Source organism: Mirounga leonina, unplaced genomic scaffold (assembly GCF_011800145.1).
Source record: "Mirounga leonina isolate KUSES-001 unplaced genomic scaffold, KU_Mleo_1.0 Mir_170, whole genome shotgun sequence".
NCBI lineage: Eukaryota > Metazoa > Chordata > Mammalia > Carnivora > Phocidae > Mirounga > Mirounga leonina.
Window position 1 is genome coordinate 2,400,485 of NW_023270433.1, and position 17,076 is coordinate 2,417,560.

At 60.9% G+C, this 17,076-nt stretch overlaps 1 protein-coding gene across 2 annotated transcripts in view; it reads right to left on the minus strand.

The window, feature by feature from the left end:
- COL5A1 (collagen type V alpha 1 chain) overlaps positions 1-17,076 on the minus strand; it is a 148,907-nt gene that overhangs the window by 62,446 nt on the left and 69,385 nt on the right. For both annotated transcript variants that reach the window (XM_035015484.1, XM_035015483.1), the window contains exons 12-20: positions 10,183-10,257; positions 9,270-9,362; positions 7,997-8,053; positions 7,066-7,119; positions 6,675-6,728; positions 4,297-4,350; positions 3,398-3,451; positions 2,313-2,366; positions 472-516 (exon numbers count right to left, since the gene is read on the minus strand). In XM_035015484.1, coding sequence (XP_034871375.1) covers positions 472-516; positions 2,313-2,366; positions 3,398-3,451; positions 4,297-4,350; positions 6,675-6,728; positions 7,066-7,119; positions 7,997-8,053; positions 9,270-9,362; positions 10,183-10,257 — 540 coding nt within the window. The remainder of the gene's footprint in view (positions 1-471; positions 517-2,312; positions 2,367-3,397; positions 3,452-4,296; positions 4,351-6,674; positions 6,729-7,065; positions 7,120-7,996; positions 8,054-9,269; positions 9,363-10,182; positions 10,258-17,076) is intronic.

Below are 17,076 nucleotides of genomic sequence, written 5' to 3' on the forward strand. Positions count from 1 at the left end.
GGACACCCACCATGATGGCTCTGGACACTCACTATGATGACCCTGGATGCCCACCATGATGACCCTGGACACCCATCATGATGACCCTGGATACCCACCAGGCCTGTGGCCTAGACACCCACCATGATGGCTCTGGACACTCACTATGATGACCCTGGACGCCCACCATGATGACCCTGGACGCCCACCATGATGACCCTGGACACTCACCATGATGACCCTGGACGCCCACCATGCCTGCGGCCTGGAGTCCCAACCACAGCCCTCCAGGCCTCAGCTTCTTCCTCCAGGGAAGGTCATATTTGCCCTACCAGCCTCTCCAATGTGCTCCTTCTTTTCCTCCCTCAAGAGTCCCCCAGATGTCTCTGTTTCTCTAATCTATGCTCTGGGTCGGTCCCTGGCTCTGCTCAGAGTAGCCTCCTCAAGCAGCCCGTGGCCATGCTGAGGACACAGAATGCGATCAGGACTTACAGGTTCCCCAGGCAGCCCTCTGGGCCCGACTTCTCCATCGTCACCCTGTGGGGGAGAAAAGAGGCAGGATTTTAGAGACAAGTTCTAAAGCTCGGACAGAGAGACAATGTTCCCTGCAGCTGTGCAGAAGGATGCTTTGTCCTGGGGCTGCTTCTGCCTCTGCCAGATTTACTGGTCCCGGTACCAGCCGGGAAGGCCCAAATGTCCTCACTCCCAGAAAGCTGCAGGGAAAAGGTGGGATCTGGGGCCCTGGGACACTCTGCTCAGGAGGTCACAAACCACAGGTCCAACGAGGAGAAAGCTACACAAGAAAAATCACATGAGCAAAGGATCTGGTTACCCTGATGGGTAAGAATAGGGATGAATGATAGAGGGATAGAAGCCAGATGGAGACAGAAAATTGGGAGGCGGTGAGAGATGATGGGGAAGGAGGGAGGGAGGGAGGGAGGGAGGGGGAGATGGAGAGGCAGGGGCAGGGAGGATGAGAGGGACGAAAGTAAATGACAGGCAAGAACAGGAGTGATAGAAGCTGGGGAGTAAAGGAGTCACGGATGGTCACCAGATCCCCCGGGCCAACCCCAAGGTAGCCTAACCTCTCTGCCAGGGCCCTAAACACAGCTGGGGGAGTAAACCAAGATGAGTCTTCCTCCCAGCTGGACAGGGAAATGCTGCCTAGACTCGACTGGTCCAGATCAGGAGCTGCTCGTCAACATGCCACTTCTCGCCAACAACGGGCCGCTCCCTTCTCTTCCCCGCACACGCACGCGCACAACCAGGCCCGCACATCTGCACACGAGCATGCGTGCACACCGGGCACACGCATGCGCACGTGAAGTCACGCTCACACACGTGCGCGCACATGGGCCCTGCGCATGCACACACGCGTACACACGTATGTATCCACACACGCGAGCACACCCAGCCCTGCACACGCATGCGCACACACACGCACACACCTGCTCTGATTCAAGGAGCACAGACGTCCAGGAGGACCCTGCTGGCCTTTCTCAGGGCGCAGCGAACTGTGCTGGGGCCCGGACAGCAGAAGGTGCCCTGACAAAGCCAACCTGGGAGCTGCTGAGGACAGAAGCACAGCCGGGACCTGCCCTTCCGACGCCCCACCTGCTCCCCTCACTCACAGGGCTTCTAAACCTTTTCCTAAAACACCCCTACACCCCCAGACACAGTGTAAGTGACTGGGGTACATGGAGGCGGGGGCTTAAAAGCCCCCCACGCGCTTCTCTGTCGCAGGATAATGGTGCTTAGGTCTAACACTGAGCCTGCAGCCCCAGAAAACACCTGACAAACACTGGGACTCTGTGCAGCCCCCTGGGAGAGGCCCAGCTCCCGGCCCGGCTCCAGCCTCGGGCACAGCATCGACCCCGCTGCACACTCCCGGCCCGCTGCCCCACCCCCGCTCCAGAGCCAGGGACGGTCTGTCCCAGACTCTCCACCCCCTCCCCAAATCCCCGGGCTCCGCCACCCACAGCCTCCGCCCGAACCACGGACGTGCAGGGACACTGAGCTCACGACCTCTCCCGCCACCCCTCCTCCACGTGACCTGGGCACCTGCCTCCTGGAATTGGGGGCCCTCTCTCTGAGGCCGGTGGCAGGTGAAAGCCGCTCCGCGATGCCACACAGCGTAGGACCAGGGGTCAAGCTAAATGTTTTCACCTGTTTTACCTCAGAAGGGCTTGCAGGCTGTCCCCACCTCCCGTGGCTTCGCCCTCCACAAGCCCCCTGCCCCCAGCCCCAAGCCTGGCAGCCAAGCGCTCTGCTACCAGCGTTTCCCAGCCGTTTCCGGCCCAGACCCCCTGAGGGGCCGGCAGGCAGGCACGTACCCGTTCTCCGTCATCTCCTGGGAGTCCTGGCGGCCCAGAAGGACCAGGGTCACCCTAGGAAGTCAAGCAGGGTCCGCGTTAGGCACCTGGGGCAGCCGCCCACGACTGTCCCAAATGCCCACCCGTCTTCCTGTGATTCTGACACTGGAAGCCCCGAGCCCGCTGAAGATTCCCTGAGCCTCTGACGTCCATCTGGGAGCTAGTGTCAGGAGGCAGGGCCGGGGGCAGGTCCACGGACACGGGGCGCCCCGGGACACTGCAGCGGGGTCTGGGCCACACCCTGCCAGCTTCTGAGAGCACCCCAGCCCCGCAGGGTCCCCCCAAAAAGGGCTGCCGTCCTGCACAGCAAGTGTCCCGAGGGTGGGAGCTGGGCCACCTCCCACCCCCGGCGGCTTCAGGCTTTGCACACAGTCGGTGCTCAATATGTGCTCATCCGTCCAACGGACGGGCCCTGACCTGGAGCCTGCCTTTGTTCCAGTCTCCATGTCACAGGTGGAGAATGTGGACAACGCAGCTTTGGTAAATCACTGTGGCCATTTCTCAACATGCCGTGGGACGTGATGGGTAACACCCGCCCGCCCCCGACACAACCAACAAGCGTGTGTGCATGCCCGCGTATCCACACGTGCCAAGTATAAAAGAGGTATTGTCTGCTTCAAAGAGAACAGGCAAGGTAGAAAGTGTCCGGTGAGTGGCACAGGGCCGTCGCGTGGAGACCGCCTCCCACGGGAGGAGACACGGGCCTGCTGGCCACAGCACACACCCGCCCTCGTCAGCTGCAGCCACGTGGGCTGTGCAAAGGGCCCTCGGCAGCTCGTGGTGCACCACCAATCAGACAGCGGGTTTCTCCAGGGAAGGCTCACCCTCGCCCTCCTGCGCCCCTCGAGCGCGGGCCCTTTCTCTGGGCTGACCTTCCACCAGCAAACGCATCACGTTGGCACTGGCTTTCACCCCCCACACCCGCAAGTTTCTTTAGGGACCACCCGGGACTGGAGGGAACCCAGACCCACGCGAGAGCGCGAAGGCCTCCGGAGAAACAGAACCCATCAGGGCCTCTGCCGCGAGCGCTCAGACAGGACACTCACCCGGTGGCCCTTCTCCCCCGGCAGTCCGGCCAGGCCGTCGAAGCCGCGGTCACCCTGCAAGGGGACAGAGAGGCTGCTCAGACGCCGGGCTGCACACAGCTCGGCCGCCCTGCCTCGGGCCACGGTTCAGGTGGTGTCTGTGCACCCGGGCCCCAGGAACCCCGTGCGCGGTGACCCCAGGCCTCCGCTCACCGCACACCCCACTGCCTTGGGCCTATGTTCCCGGGCTCTTTTCCCCCAAACACCAACAAAGGCCAGAAACACAGAGGTGACTTTTGTCCTTGGGCCACAGACTCTGAGCCTCGCTGGCAGAGCCGGCATGTGCACCTGTCTCGCTCACTGCTCTGCCCTCAGCACCAAGGAGGCCCGGCACACGCAGCCGCCCATACTCATCTGGTGGATGGGCCGACGCGGGGCCGCATGCACCCTGGCTCCCCGGCCACCCCGGGCTGCCTCCTGTCTCGTGCATGTGGCAAACCACGCAGGGTGAGGCTGAGAGTAGGCTAATCCAGGCTTAAGATACTTCTGTGGTTGGAAGAAGACCGTGGCTACTGGGAGAGAGTCAAGAAGCCCTTCTTCCCTCCTGCCGCTCTGGGGAGCCGAGACCAGAGCCTCGCAGGAGCTCAGTGGGGAGCACCCGAGCTCATCCGCAGCAGCTGCTAGGTGAACAGATGTCCGACACCTGGCAGGTGTGGTGACCCATTTTCTGCCCACTCTGGGTAACAGCAGCTCGTCCATATCACAGTGTGCTCGCTGGATGAGCGTGAACGCCATGAGTCATTACTTGTCATCAGAATTACATTCACCCCATGACGGACATATTGGCCACGTCACCAATTCGATGACAGCAATGGCAGCCACGGTTCCGAGGACACCGGGAGGCGGTGAGCGTAGCCTACCTTGGGGCCGGTTTGTCCAGGCATCCCTCTTGCTCCGTCACTCCCCGCTCGGCCCTGGAACAGAGGAGGCAAGCTGTCACCGGGACCTGTGAGTGGTGGCTTCCTGTGAGGCCCAGCAGAGTCGCACAGCCCCACATGGCCGGGCTGGTCCAGAGGACCCAGAGCCGGGGTCCTGGGGCTGCTGCGCGCCTCTCGACGTGGTTCCCGTCTCTGTGAGCCTCGTCATCTGAAATGCCAGATGGGGGTAGGGCCGCCCGTCTCTGTGTCTGGGCTGAGACCATGCTGCAGGAGAGCCAACTGGCAGCTCCGTCTGTCCACGGGGCTGGGGGTCTGTGGGTCTGTGGCTCAGAGAGAGCGTGTCCCTGCATCAATACACAGCTCACTTCCCTTCCACTGTTCAGAAGCCAGATGACAGAATGGAGAGCCACAGACGGCAAGCGCCTAGGATCAGTCCAGTTGGCTACAAAGGAAACTGAGCCCCCAGTGGTGGCTGGTCTCACAAAAGCCACACAGCCGCCCACTGCAAGCACGACACTCCATCTGTGGAGGCCACTCCCCAGCCCATTACTTCCAGCTATTCCCAGGGAACTGCAAGGACAAGGCCACGGCCCCCACCTGACTGCCCGCGGGGACAAAGGGCAGGCTCACCACAAAGGCCCCGCGGTCACCCCGGGAGAGCCCCGCCAGGCTTGGGGCCACCTGGACGGGGACGGGGACACACTCAGCCAGGTGCCGACTCGCTAACGAGCGATGTCAGGCAGCTGAGTATGAAGGGCTGACCCAGATCAACGTCCTCTCTCCTCCCTGCGTCCGGCGTGCAGCTGATCAAACAAGGCCGTCCCCGGGCCGCTCACCTCCCGGCACAGAACATTTGGAAAGCGGCAGCTTTTGGCCTCAAAGTACAGGGGAGACAGAGCAGCAACAGAGAAGAAAGAAGCCAGGGACCCGGGTAGACCACAAGGAGACAGTCTGCCTCCCCGGGGTTCAAGGTTACAAGGAGCTGCCAGGGATGAAAAGTCACCTCGGGAAAGGCGCACAAGAGGCGCAGCTCCGGGGCGAAACGCTGAAGCCAAGCCAGGCGAACAGAGCGGCTGACAGGGCCCCCCCGCAGGCGGGCACACACTCAGAAATCATGGGAGATTCGTCAGAACCGCTCCCACGACCTCACGGCCCGGCGCCACTCAGCGGGACGCGCAGCCGCTCCCATGTTCGCAGCCCGCGCTCCGGCCCAGCTACGGGGCCTCCAGGGAAGCGACAGACCAGCGCAGCCCGCCCGGCCTCCCGCCGCCTCTCCTCCCGCACACTGTGCGCTCCAGGCGCCTGGGTGCTCTCACCCCGGGCCGCGGAACCCCGCCAGCCGCGGGAGGACCCGCTGTCCGCCTTCCCCACCCTCCCATCCCTCCCCTGCTTGCCCGAGGATCCGGGAAAATGGGACACTACGCGTTTACAGAGACTCACAGAAACCTTTAATGAAATACAATTCTTTCCGGAATCAGGTCCAAGATAAACCCCCGACTATCTCCCAAGAATCACCGAATTCCGGCTTTGGTGGGCTGCGTGGAGGCATGGGTCTGACCCTGCATGGGGCCTGGATCCCCCACGCATGGGGGACCCGCGTCCTGACGGCCACACAAGAGCCGTGCCCCCATCACTCCTGCTCAGGACCACTGTTAGCCCCCCAGACGAGTCCTGTCCGCCCCACACACTTTCCAAGCAGAGTGGCCAGGTAGCCCCAGGGGACAGCACCCCTCAGACAGGCTCACATCCAGAACCTTCTCTTCCCTCCCCTGAAGCCTTCTCTGGCTGAAAAGACCTGCTCCTTAGCCATCTTTTTGGTGAGATGTGAGTTCATTAGGTTCTCCCTGGCTTGTCTGGATAGGGATCATTAATTTATACCAACCTGTAAACGCACGTCCTATTCAGCAGCCATGGTCATATGGAAACAAACTCATTCCATCCACTGGAACTGCCCCCCAGAGTCCCGGGGGCCCCGGACATCCGCTGGGCCATTCCCCTGCCCCATTTCTGGAGAAACAAGGCCACCCCAAGGAAAGAAGGCCCACCAATCACTTTGTCTTCTCCATGCTTGCTCCCGGAGGGCCTAGGAAGCTGCCTCAATTAAAAACGTTTGTAAACTGAACGAACGTGCTCAGGACAGAGGCCAGGCCAGCAGAGGTGGGTGAGCTGCACCTGCCCCAGGACACTGAGCACCCGCTGGCTCAGCTCGCGCCCGGGGGAAGGGGATCCGGCCTTGAAAACAGTCGCCCTTCGATGGGAGGGGAGTAGCCAGGCTTCGGGCCTCGAGCCTGGCCCCGGGGACAGAGCAGCCTCCCCACCCCTGCGTGACCCGGCTGTTGGCACTGACCCACAAAACTCACCCTCCTTCCAGGCTTTCCGGCCGGGCCAGGTGGGCCCTGCACACCTCGGGGTCCCTGTCCGGAAGCAGAGAGGGCAAAGGGTCAGGCCGGATCCGTGTTTTTCAGAGGCAAAAGCAAAGCCTTGTCCCGTGTTCATCAGCCCAGCCGATGGTGGCTCTGGGCCGCAGCGGGCAGGGCACAGGATCTGCGGCCCTGAGTGAGGGCCCGACGGGGCCAGCTTGTCCCCCTGCACAGCACAGGTATTTCTGCTCTATGCCCAGCTGTGCACAAAGCCACAACTCCCACCGGCTTCTCTGAAGACACGCAGTGTCGGGTCCCCCATCCCAGCGGTCACCACCTCCAACGCACTGGAGGTGCCCCTCCAAGCAGCAAGAGTGAGGTGCCTACGTACCTGAGGCCCCATGTCTCCCGGCTCGCCCTTCAGACCTCCGCTCCCTGGAGGGCCCTAGAGAGACACGGTCTGGGTTAAGGAACGCTCATCAGACCCCGGGAAAGGGGTCGCCCCGTGGGGCAGGGCTCCGCTGAGAACGAGCAGAGGAGTCCAGCCTGCCTGCCTTGGACAGAGCCTGAGGGACGATGAGTAACTTTCCAGTTGTGCGGATGTCTTCTTCGTTTTGAACAAAATTCTGGACAGCGGGAGCCATGAAGCCCGCACCGTGTTTGCTTCTCTCTCCAGGATGAGTGTGACTGGGGTCTGTCACAGCCCGCAGCTCAGGGCAGCGTGTGGGCATCCTCCGGGCCCACGACGAGGCAGGAGCCGCAGAAGGACTGAGCAGCCCTGAGCCAGCACTGACGGGGAAGGTGCCGGAGGCAGACCCGGGGCAGAGAGCCAAGTCCGCCCCTCCCAGGGAACGGACTGGCGGGTGTTTAAATCTTCCGTCTCCTTGCAAACGGCAAAGGCCGCCCACACTCCCTGCGGATTCCGTTTGCCGGCCCTGAGTATGCTTGGGCACACACCACACACGGCTTGTGCAGCTGGGGAGGGAGGCACGAGGAAGGCTGGGTCTGCCCCCACTCAAGTGCTCTTGACTTTGGAAGTGTGATTGTAAAGAATAAAGATAGCTGGAAAGAAAGGCTCCCTGGGTCACGAGGCAAAATCACAGCCAGAGCAGGTATGGTAGGCCTCCCAGCCCCCGGGCCACCAGGGCCTCCCCCCAACCCCCGCCCAGGGCCCCCATACCCGCTGGGGTGCCGCTGATATATTAGCGGTTGAAAAGAGCTTAAAGGGTGCTCTCTCCGGGTAAGCTGGGAGGCAAAAGGGACTGACAAAGGACTCCCCAGCCCTCACCAGGCTCCCCCACTCTCCCCCACCAAGGACTCACCATGGGGCCAGGTCGCCCGGTAAGACCCATCGGGCCAGCCGGCCCCCGCAAGGCCAGCTGCAAGAGAAAACAGGGCAGGCTGAGGAACAGCTGGGGAACTGGTCCTAGCAGGGGAGGCTCCACTGGGCAGGAAAGGCCCGACGGGGCACGCCAAGGACAGGGGCCTCTGCAGGAGGGGGTCAGATGAAGCTCCAGAAACCCAGCACCGAGACTCCTCTGGGGCCTCTGAGCCAACCACGAATGGAACAGAGGAGACAGAGGGGGAACCCGGGGGGGGGTCGTGCCCCCCTTGTAGGGGTAGGTTACCTGCTCCTTTCTCCCCAGCCGGCGCCCCCTCCCACGCCCCTGGGCTGTCACCCACCCTGAGCATGGCTCCCACCTGCCACAGCCCAGCTCAGCCCCCTGTCCTAAAGGATCTCTTCTGCTCCTGTTCTGCGACTCAGTTTCCCGCCCCCTCTCCCCACCCCGGCCCCTGCACCATGCCATTTTCATTTTGGAAAAGATCTGTGCACATTATAAAATCTTGTAAGCCCATCACCCATTTGGCTCCAATTAAAGCTCTCAGATTAAAAGGCCAGCCAGGCAGGCCCAGCCAATAAATCCAACCGCGGGCAATGGGGTTTGTCATGCACTGTGTTGCATCACGCGGACAATTTATTCCATAGCAACAACTCAATACTCAAGCCGTCCTGTAATTACCCACACGTTCTGATCATTAACATCACCTCTGCTGCACCAGAGCCACATAAATATTGCCCAAACAAGGGATTATTTAGCAGCTTCCTGAAACGCCCCATTAGCGGCGACGCTCCACTGACGGATCACCCACCCCACCCACCTCACAGAACCGGGCTTTGCTCTTGCCACCTGCAATCAGCAATCTGGAGCATCATCAATTAAAGCCTCGGTTCACTAACCAGCTGATTTGCAGAGAGTGGAGCCGTCAGGAAGAAAGTCTCCTCGGGAACCCCAGGCCAGGCAAGGGGCTTTGGGGCCCACGGGTGCTCGCCCAGAGGCTCCATCTCAGTCCCGCCCCACCACAGGGAGCCCCTTCCAGGCCTGTCCATCCCCGGAGCCCCGCGGGGGACGGCAGACGGCCCTGCACGTCCGTATCCATGCCGAGGGAACCCTGACACCCCTCCTGCCCCTTTCCCAGTGCTGGCCTGGGCCCCCAGCTAGACAAGGACAGGTGCATGCCCCCACAGGGTCCTGATCCCCCAGGAGGCGAGCCCCCGTCCACTGGCCCCCCACCTGGGCCACAGGCACCACTTACCCGGGCCTGCTGCAGAATGGCTTGAGCCTGGGACTCCTGGGCCGACACCATGGGGCCTTTGGAGCCGGTGTCACCGCCCCCTCCGAAGCGGAACTGCGGGTGTAAGACGGGGTCACCCGGGGTGCACTGACGCAGGTGCCCACCCTGGGCCCCGGGGCCTCTTGGGCGACAGCGGAGCCCCGGGGGGTCTGGTCGGGCAACATCTGGCACCGACCCCTCCAGGGACACGCTGCCCCAGCCCCACTGCCAGCTTCAGCCCTGGGGCCACCTGGAGACCTGGCCCAGGTCCGGGAAGAACTTTCTGGCTTCTGTGGCCCCTCACTCTGAGACCCCACAGCCCCTACCTACTGCAAGAAAAAGCCAAGGGCCCAGTGCAAAGGCCTGCATTGGGGAGGCCTAGCCAGGAAGCTCCTGGCTCTACACAGAGTCTCCCTGAGCTATGCCCAGCCTCCCAAGCAGCATTGGGCCACCAGTCAGAAGCCTGAGGTCCAGGCCAGCATGCCACACAACGCCCTCCTGGGCCTGGGCTCCCAGTGGAGGAGATGGCACCACAAGGCCAAGGGCAGGTCAGGCACAAGGGGGAACCAGCTGGCGGCATCCCACTTGGGAGATCCAGCGGAGATGGACAGACGCCACTCAGCTTTTTTGCAGAGAGCCAGACTCCCTGCCCCTTGGATGGGCCAGCCCTGGATGCCAGCAGAGAACGGGAGGCCTTGACCACCAGGGTCCACTCTGCTCATCGGCAGAAACGCCCTCAGAGGAGCCCATTTCTATAAGACGGTTGGCCCACATCGGAGTGACTCTGTGGCCAGGGGATGGATCCTCAGACAGAGCCCAGGGCACCCTCTCCACCGCATTTTGAGCCCTGAGCCCTGAGCCCTGGCCACCCACCCCCACAAATAAGGATACTCACAGGCAGCATGAGCATGGTTCCAGGAGGACCAGGCAGCCCATCAGCCCCAGGAAGGCCTGGGCGTCCAGGGGGACCCTGTGGACAGAAGGCCCAAGACAGCTGTGTCAGAATGCAACAGGGATGGAGCAGGGCTGTGTCCAGATGAGGTCAGAACTGCAGCCCGCGAGGAAATGCACAGAGCAGCAAGACCCCATGGCATGGAATGTTCCAGAAGCCAAGCGCAGGGAAGAGAGAGGCATTGGCTGTGGGCTGAGGAAGAGGAAAGGCTTCTGGGGGGAGAGGGATGAGGGAGGGGGCCCTGAGCCAGACCTAGAGCGATTTGCAAGGGCAGAGAGAGGTGGGAGACTGCAATCCGGGGACACAGGTCACACTCTGGGACACGGGCAGCATCCACCCTCCAGGCCTGCGCACCAGCAGGCGGGGCCGCCCCGAGGACACCAAGGCCCGAGTCCTCCATCCACCAGCGTGCTGCCCTTCGTGACCCGGTCCCCACCGACTCTGCGTGTGGTTGCTTGGACAGAAGGCAGTCGACGCGTTTGCTCCCTGGGACAGATGTAAAGGACATCCACGGGACACAGACCCCTCTCCAGCGATTTCAGGAGCCCGTGTGTACACAGCCGACCCCGTGGTCTCCACAGACCCCGTTAATCTGGTCCCTGAGGCAGGTGCCAGACAGACACCTTCTACAGATTCTCTAGAGGGACCCTGCCCCTTTCAGGACTCTACAAACATAAGACAAATAAGACCGTGTATCTTCAAAAAAAACCGTTCTATCAGCCCAGCTTCCTCACTAATCCTGGCGGACTCCCACCCAGCCTGAGGTGCATAAAGCCCGTTTTGCCTCCAGAAGGAGGTTTGACTCCCTCTTCCTGACGGAAAGGGACCCCCATCGGCTGCACCCCGGTATAACTCTCTGCACCTGAGAGCTGTTGTAGAACGTGATTTGTACAAAGCGAGAAGGGGAAGCTCCCTCTCCTCCCCCAGAGTAGCCAGCACCAGCAGGGACGGAGGCAGAGCGCGCCCGTGGGGGTGCGGGGGTGCAGGGCGTGCGTGCGGCTCGGGAGGTGCTGCTCCTTCCCCAGGAGGTCGCCCCCTACAACACCGCCCCGCAATCTGCTCTTGCTCTTCGCTGGGCACCGCAGCCTGTTCACGAGCTTAGTGGCCGCAGAGCTGCCCACGCGGGAGGGGCTCCTCATTGACCCCGCCTGCCTTCCGAGGGCGCGGGCAAGTGCCTGGAAGCAGAACCCCTGGATCAAAGGTCTGCTAACAGACGCGGCCAAACTGCCCTTGCCTGCCATTTTGGAAAAAAATCCTCAGAAGACAAGAAGTGTGTTTAAAAAAGAAAAAATCGAGAACAGGTTTGGCTACCCGGGGTCTCCTCTTGGAAATCTGGGGTGCTGCTCGCTGCTGAGCCTTGCACCTCGGGGTCGGTCCCAAATCAAACCGCAATTTAAGATGCAGGGTCCGTGTCTCCCGGGGACCTGACGCTGGTGTCTCGTGGCCCTGGAAGCCGAGGGCAGGCTGGAGGCGGCCCCTCGTCCACTTTCCCCTCCCCAAGACCCTCCCACCATGTCCTCCTTCCCTGCTCTTTCTGAGCCAAGGTGCTGGGACCACAGCCTCGCTAGGGCTGGGGAGGCTCTGGAACCAGAACGATGGAGGCAGAAGGTGATGTCCCACCCCCGTGAATCCTCCCAGAGCTTTACAGTGTGATGTAAGTCCCGCAGAACCCCCAACCCATGACGGCTTGCAGAACTGTCAGCAAACCTCTGCCAAGCGCCAAGGTCTGTAACCTAACGCCTCTGTCCCCGAGCGGGAAGGCGGGGCTACCTCCAAGCCAGCCCCCCACTTTTCAGGACACTGACCACAACGTGGCTCACTCTGTTACACGGCCCATGTGGGACACCAAGGGCCGCCCCAGCAAGCTAATGGGGAGGTCACGGGGACCCCACTCGGCTCCAGCTACTGGGTTAAAAGCAAAATAAGAAAGGTCACCTGTTCTGTATGACTTGGTCAGCTGTCCCCCAAATCAGTGTCCGAACTTGGTGGGAGAAAAGTGTTGTGAAGCCCCGGCACCGCGGGGCTCTGGGCCACACCTTGAGCGAGTCCAGAAACAAGGGGGCCGCCTCCGCATTAAGAAATCGCTGTTGTTTAATGGGGGTGTCGTGAGGCCATGCTGGCCCTGCTCTTGCACCAAGATGAAGGGACAGGGCACTCAGATCCTTGGCGAAGCTGCAGATCCAGACCCAAAGCTGAGTCCGTGAGCCCTCAGCTCGGCACCCGGTGAGCCGCCCAGCAGCAGCCCATGCTCCTGCTCCCGAAACAGGCAGCAGGGTGTCGGGGAGGGCCCCCAAAGGCCAGAGGAGTCTTTATACCGAGCTATTTTTGCCTGGCTCTTAGAAAGACCCAGAAAAGGAACCTGGCATGAATCCTGGAGATCCTCAGTAAGTGTGCCGCTTTTCCTTGCAGGACGAGTTCCTGGGCAATTAGAGCTTGGGAGTGGCCAGCGATGCTCTCCGTGGGGTCAGGGGCTGGCCACATGTCCCGCTCACCCCACCTGCCCCCCACCATGCCCGCCCCCCCGGAACAGGAGCGGGTGCGGGTAGGACAGCCCGAGCCATGCCCACGGAGGTTTTCCAAGCCCTGGGCGGCTGCTGGAGCCAGACGGAGGGACTAAGATGTGCCCAGGACTGTTTCTAATTTTGGCCTTGTCCCCTCTTGAGGAGTGCCCAGTAGGCTCCTGCTATGAGAGGGGGTCCTTCTGGCTTCCAGGGATTAACAAGAAGACTCAAGAGGCCCGGCTGAGTGCTCAGCGATGTCTCACAGAGCGGGGATGACCAAGCCACAGAGAGGACGGTGACCCATGATGCCCAGGGAAGGGCCGTGCCCCCGTGGCTTGTGGGCACAGATCCACAGGTTTCCTTTCAAGACACTTCATGTCCAGAACGGAGACCCTTTCCCACAGGGGCGCCTCCCTCCCTGCAGAATCGGATGCACTTCGCACCCTCCGGGTGGTGGGAGCAGCAAGGGAGGCCCACAGCCGTCTGTCCGGGACGGCCTAGTGAGCTCAAGCACAGAGACGCCTGGCTGTGGGGGCACGTGAATAACCAACTGTGGGGGGTTGAATGGTGGTCCCATCAAAGAGGTCTGACTCAGGAGCACTCGGGGGGAGAACAGGTCCGCATGCGTGTCCCCAGGAGGCGGGGAGACAACAGAGAAACCAGCCTGCCCTGCGGGCCAGCAGACGCATCACTAGAAATGGCGTCTGCAAAGCAAAGCGCTTCATACGATCAATCCTCAGTGGAATCTGCCGTCAGGGTGCCAGCGACCTGGCCTGTGTCCGTTCCCCTGGTGCTGGGCGAAAATCCGGCCAGCCAGCAGGGAATGCGGTGGCAGGGTGGGGTGCCATCCCCGAGGTGGTGCTGGGGACGCCGCGGGCACCTGGCAAGCGCGCTTTCCTAAGGGAGGGGGCACCGATGGACGCCCTTTAGAGCACGGCTTACAAACTGTGTAAGGCACAGAAAACGTATTCAAGCAAAATCCCACGGGAAACCCCAACCCTTGAAACCTGAAGAAGTGGTCGGTGGGTGGGGGCTGAGACCCTCCCAAATGGGAGACAGGGCTGGCCAGGCAGCAGGACAGCCATGTCCTTATCTCGGACGGACAGGTGTGGCCTCCCTTGCCGCTCCCCTCCCCCCCCCCCCCCCCCCCGCCCCGAGAGTACCAAATGCATCAGATTCTGCAGGGAGGGAGGGAGGGGGCCTCCGTCCTGGACATGAAGCGACTTGATAGGAAACATGCATGTTGAGTGGAGCTTCGGGGAGTACTCAGCCCCACGAGGGAGCTAGCAGCGCCCTCAGGACCCCCGGCTCTCTCGTCCTCAGTTTCCTTCTGAGCCCCAGAGGAAGGAGTGGGAGCCTCCCCACTGCGTGAAGGAGAGCTGGGCCACATCAGCCCCAGCCCTGCCTTGCCTCCCCCTGTTGCTTTCACAATTTCCCCCCACCCCTGCCTGCCTGGGCCTCCCCGTCTGTCACTAGGGGAAGGCGGATGGGGTGATGGCTCAGGCCCCTTCTCTACTGGGACACCGCCCAAGGGCAAGAACAGCTGGGAGGAAGTGGCAGCCATCCCGTTAGGAAGCCAGGCTCAGCCAGTCAAGGTTAGATAAGAACTAATTTGTAACTGGTGTCCCTGGGTCGCTCAGTCAGTTAAGCAACCGACTCTTGGTTTTGGCCCAGGTCATGATCTCGGGGTTGTGAGATTGAGCCCCGCATCAGGCTCTGTGCCGAGCACAGAGTCTGCTTGTCCTTCTCCCTCTGCCCCTCCCACTCATGGGCATGCTCTCACTCTCTCTCTCTAAAATAAATAAATAAACCTTTTTTTAAAAAACTAATAGGGCGCCTGGGTGGCTCAGTTGGTTAAGCGACTGCCTTCGGCTCAGGTCATGATCCCAGGGTCCTGGGATCGAGTCCCACATCGGGCTCCCGGCTCAGCGGGGAGCCTGCTTCTCCCTCTGACCCTCTCCTCTCTCATGCTGTTTCTCTCTCGCTCGCTCTCTAATAAATAAATAAATAAAATCTAAAACAAACAAACAAACGAACAAAAAACTAATTAATAAACAGTAATAGGAAAGGCTAGGGAATCCCAGGATGGGGGAACTGGGCAGGGGGGAGGGCAGGATCCTTCCAGATCACCCAGTGAAAACCTCCTACGTACAGACAAGTAAATGAGGCCAAGCCAGTGAATGGGATCAGAATGTGCCACCCCAAAATATGCCACTTTGCTGTGAGGACTATTTTGAGCTGAAGGCAACTGAGAATCAACAAAAGTCCTCTGCCCTCCCCTCCTCTGCCTAAAAGGAGAGCGTAAGTTTTCTTTCATGAGCATGGCATGAATTATCCCCCATCCCCATCTGTACCAGGGCAAGAACAACCCCTATCACTGGAGACAGGGAGCCAGCACGGAGGTAAGTCTGTGTAAGCAGACCTTACTAAAATGACCCTTACCTTCCATTAGTTCCCCCATAGATTTGCTAGTCACTTCTCCACAATGTGTCGCCCTTGGCTGAAATGATACATAAGTCTATGATACTCAAGTCTAGCTGCTTCTCTGAGTTTTTACTGCCTTTCTGTGATGCCCCTGTACACATGAAACTTAAAATATTAATAAAAGTGCATGCCTTTTCTCCTATTTACACACTTTACTGTCAGTTTAATTTGCATGTCCCAATCACAAAACCTAAGAGGATGGAAAAAAATGTTTCCATTCCCTACAAAGGGATTTTGAGGTCTCCCTAGTGGCAGGTGGCACTGTAGAATCCTGGCTGTGCCTCCAGGGTTCTTTGCCAGGTGACATCCAGGAGAGCAGGGCATTGAGAGGATGCTGAGCTGTGAGCAGAGACCTCTCCTTAGACAACGGTGGCTTCAGTGGGATCCGGAGGGGTGGGCAGTGCTCGGCTCCTGGAATCAGCTCCCACCTCCCCACTTGGAAAGGCACTGGGGAGGCCGGGGGGCTGCAGGTTTCCCTCTAACTCCAGGGACAGCACACTTTATAGGAGTGGGTGTCTCTGCTGACCCCATGCCCAGTCCCCAGGCTCCTAGATCCTGGCTTGAATTTAAGAGACATCAGTGGCTCAAACCAACGATATTCCACTGTCCGGGGCCTTGGGTCCTCCAACAGAGCCGCCGGGTCCGGCTGCGGTGCGCAAGGCCCCAGCTGACCACTCACCACTGGCCCCGAGCCAGGCTCAGCCCAAAGGCAGGGAGCAAGTGGGGAGGAGTCGGCCTCAGTGACAGTCGGCCTGTGCGCTGGGTGGACGGTGGACAGAGGGACGGACACTTGGAGCAACACCGAGGCTGACTGTGGTCTGTCCATATCCATGCACGCTGTCAATAGCGTCCTCTCCTGCATCTAAGGGCCAAGACAGCATCTGCCACGCCATGTGGTCCTCCCTCGCTGACATCTGGACTCGGTCATGCTCATGGGGCCCTCCCACGAGCATCCGTGCGGGCCCCTGGTGGTCGCCCCATCTCACACAGACCTTTGGGGACTGGGTCTCCAGAGCAAGCTGGGGTAGAGCCGGCAGAACTCAAGTGGTCTGGGGCTGGAGCCAGGGGCAGAGCAGTGGTTCCTACATCTGGGGTCGTGACCGCGTGGCAGAGGGGAGGGGCCGGGAGGTGTGGAAGACCATCCTCGTCCATGGAGAAGGACCCCCGTCCTCTGGGGCCCCAGGGCCACCAGCTAGAGAGAAACAGCATGGCACAGAGTCTTGTCTGATGCCCATCTGAGGGGTCCTGAGGTGACCCGGCCACACAGAACGAGAACCCCCTCCTTCGGCCGCTGCTAACCCTAATCCACACAGTCTGAAGTCCACCTCAGCGCTCACCTGCTCTGTGGGCGGGGCAGCCCGCCGCATGGCCCCAGCCCCGCTCCGAGGCCCCAGAGCCCGGCTGCCCGCCGCTGTCCTGCCTCGGAAGCAGACCCTAGCCGCCTCGCCACGTGACCAGACCCAGCCACCGGCCCCATCCACACACCCGCCCAAACCCTTAGGTCCATACTCTCTGGGCAGCGTGCCAAGTCCTGGGGATAAACGTCCATTAGGACACACACACACACACGCTCCTAGTTTCTCCTGTCCACAACTTAGCCATCTGATGACTAGCTCTTAATCTGATTGTGCTCACGTCGATATTCATTAGAGCCGCAGGAATAATCAACACAGGAGAAGAAACGAGCCAAGCGGGCCAAGAAGCCCCAAGGCTGCAGTACCCCAAAGCTCCACTAGGTGTCACAGCGAAATTGTGGCGTCCTGGGCTCAGCCCGCGTTCTCCAGCAGCAACCCGGTGTGGGTCCGTCTGACCCCGGGGGGCGCGTCCCCTTGACAGAGGGAACCCAGGAAGG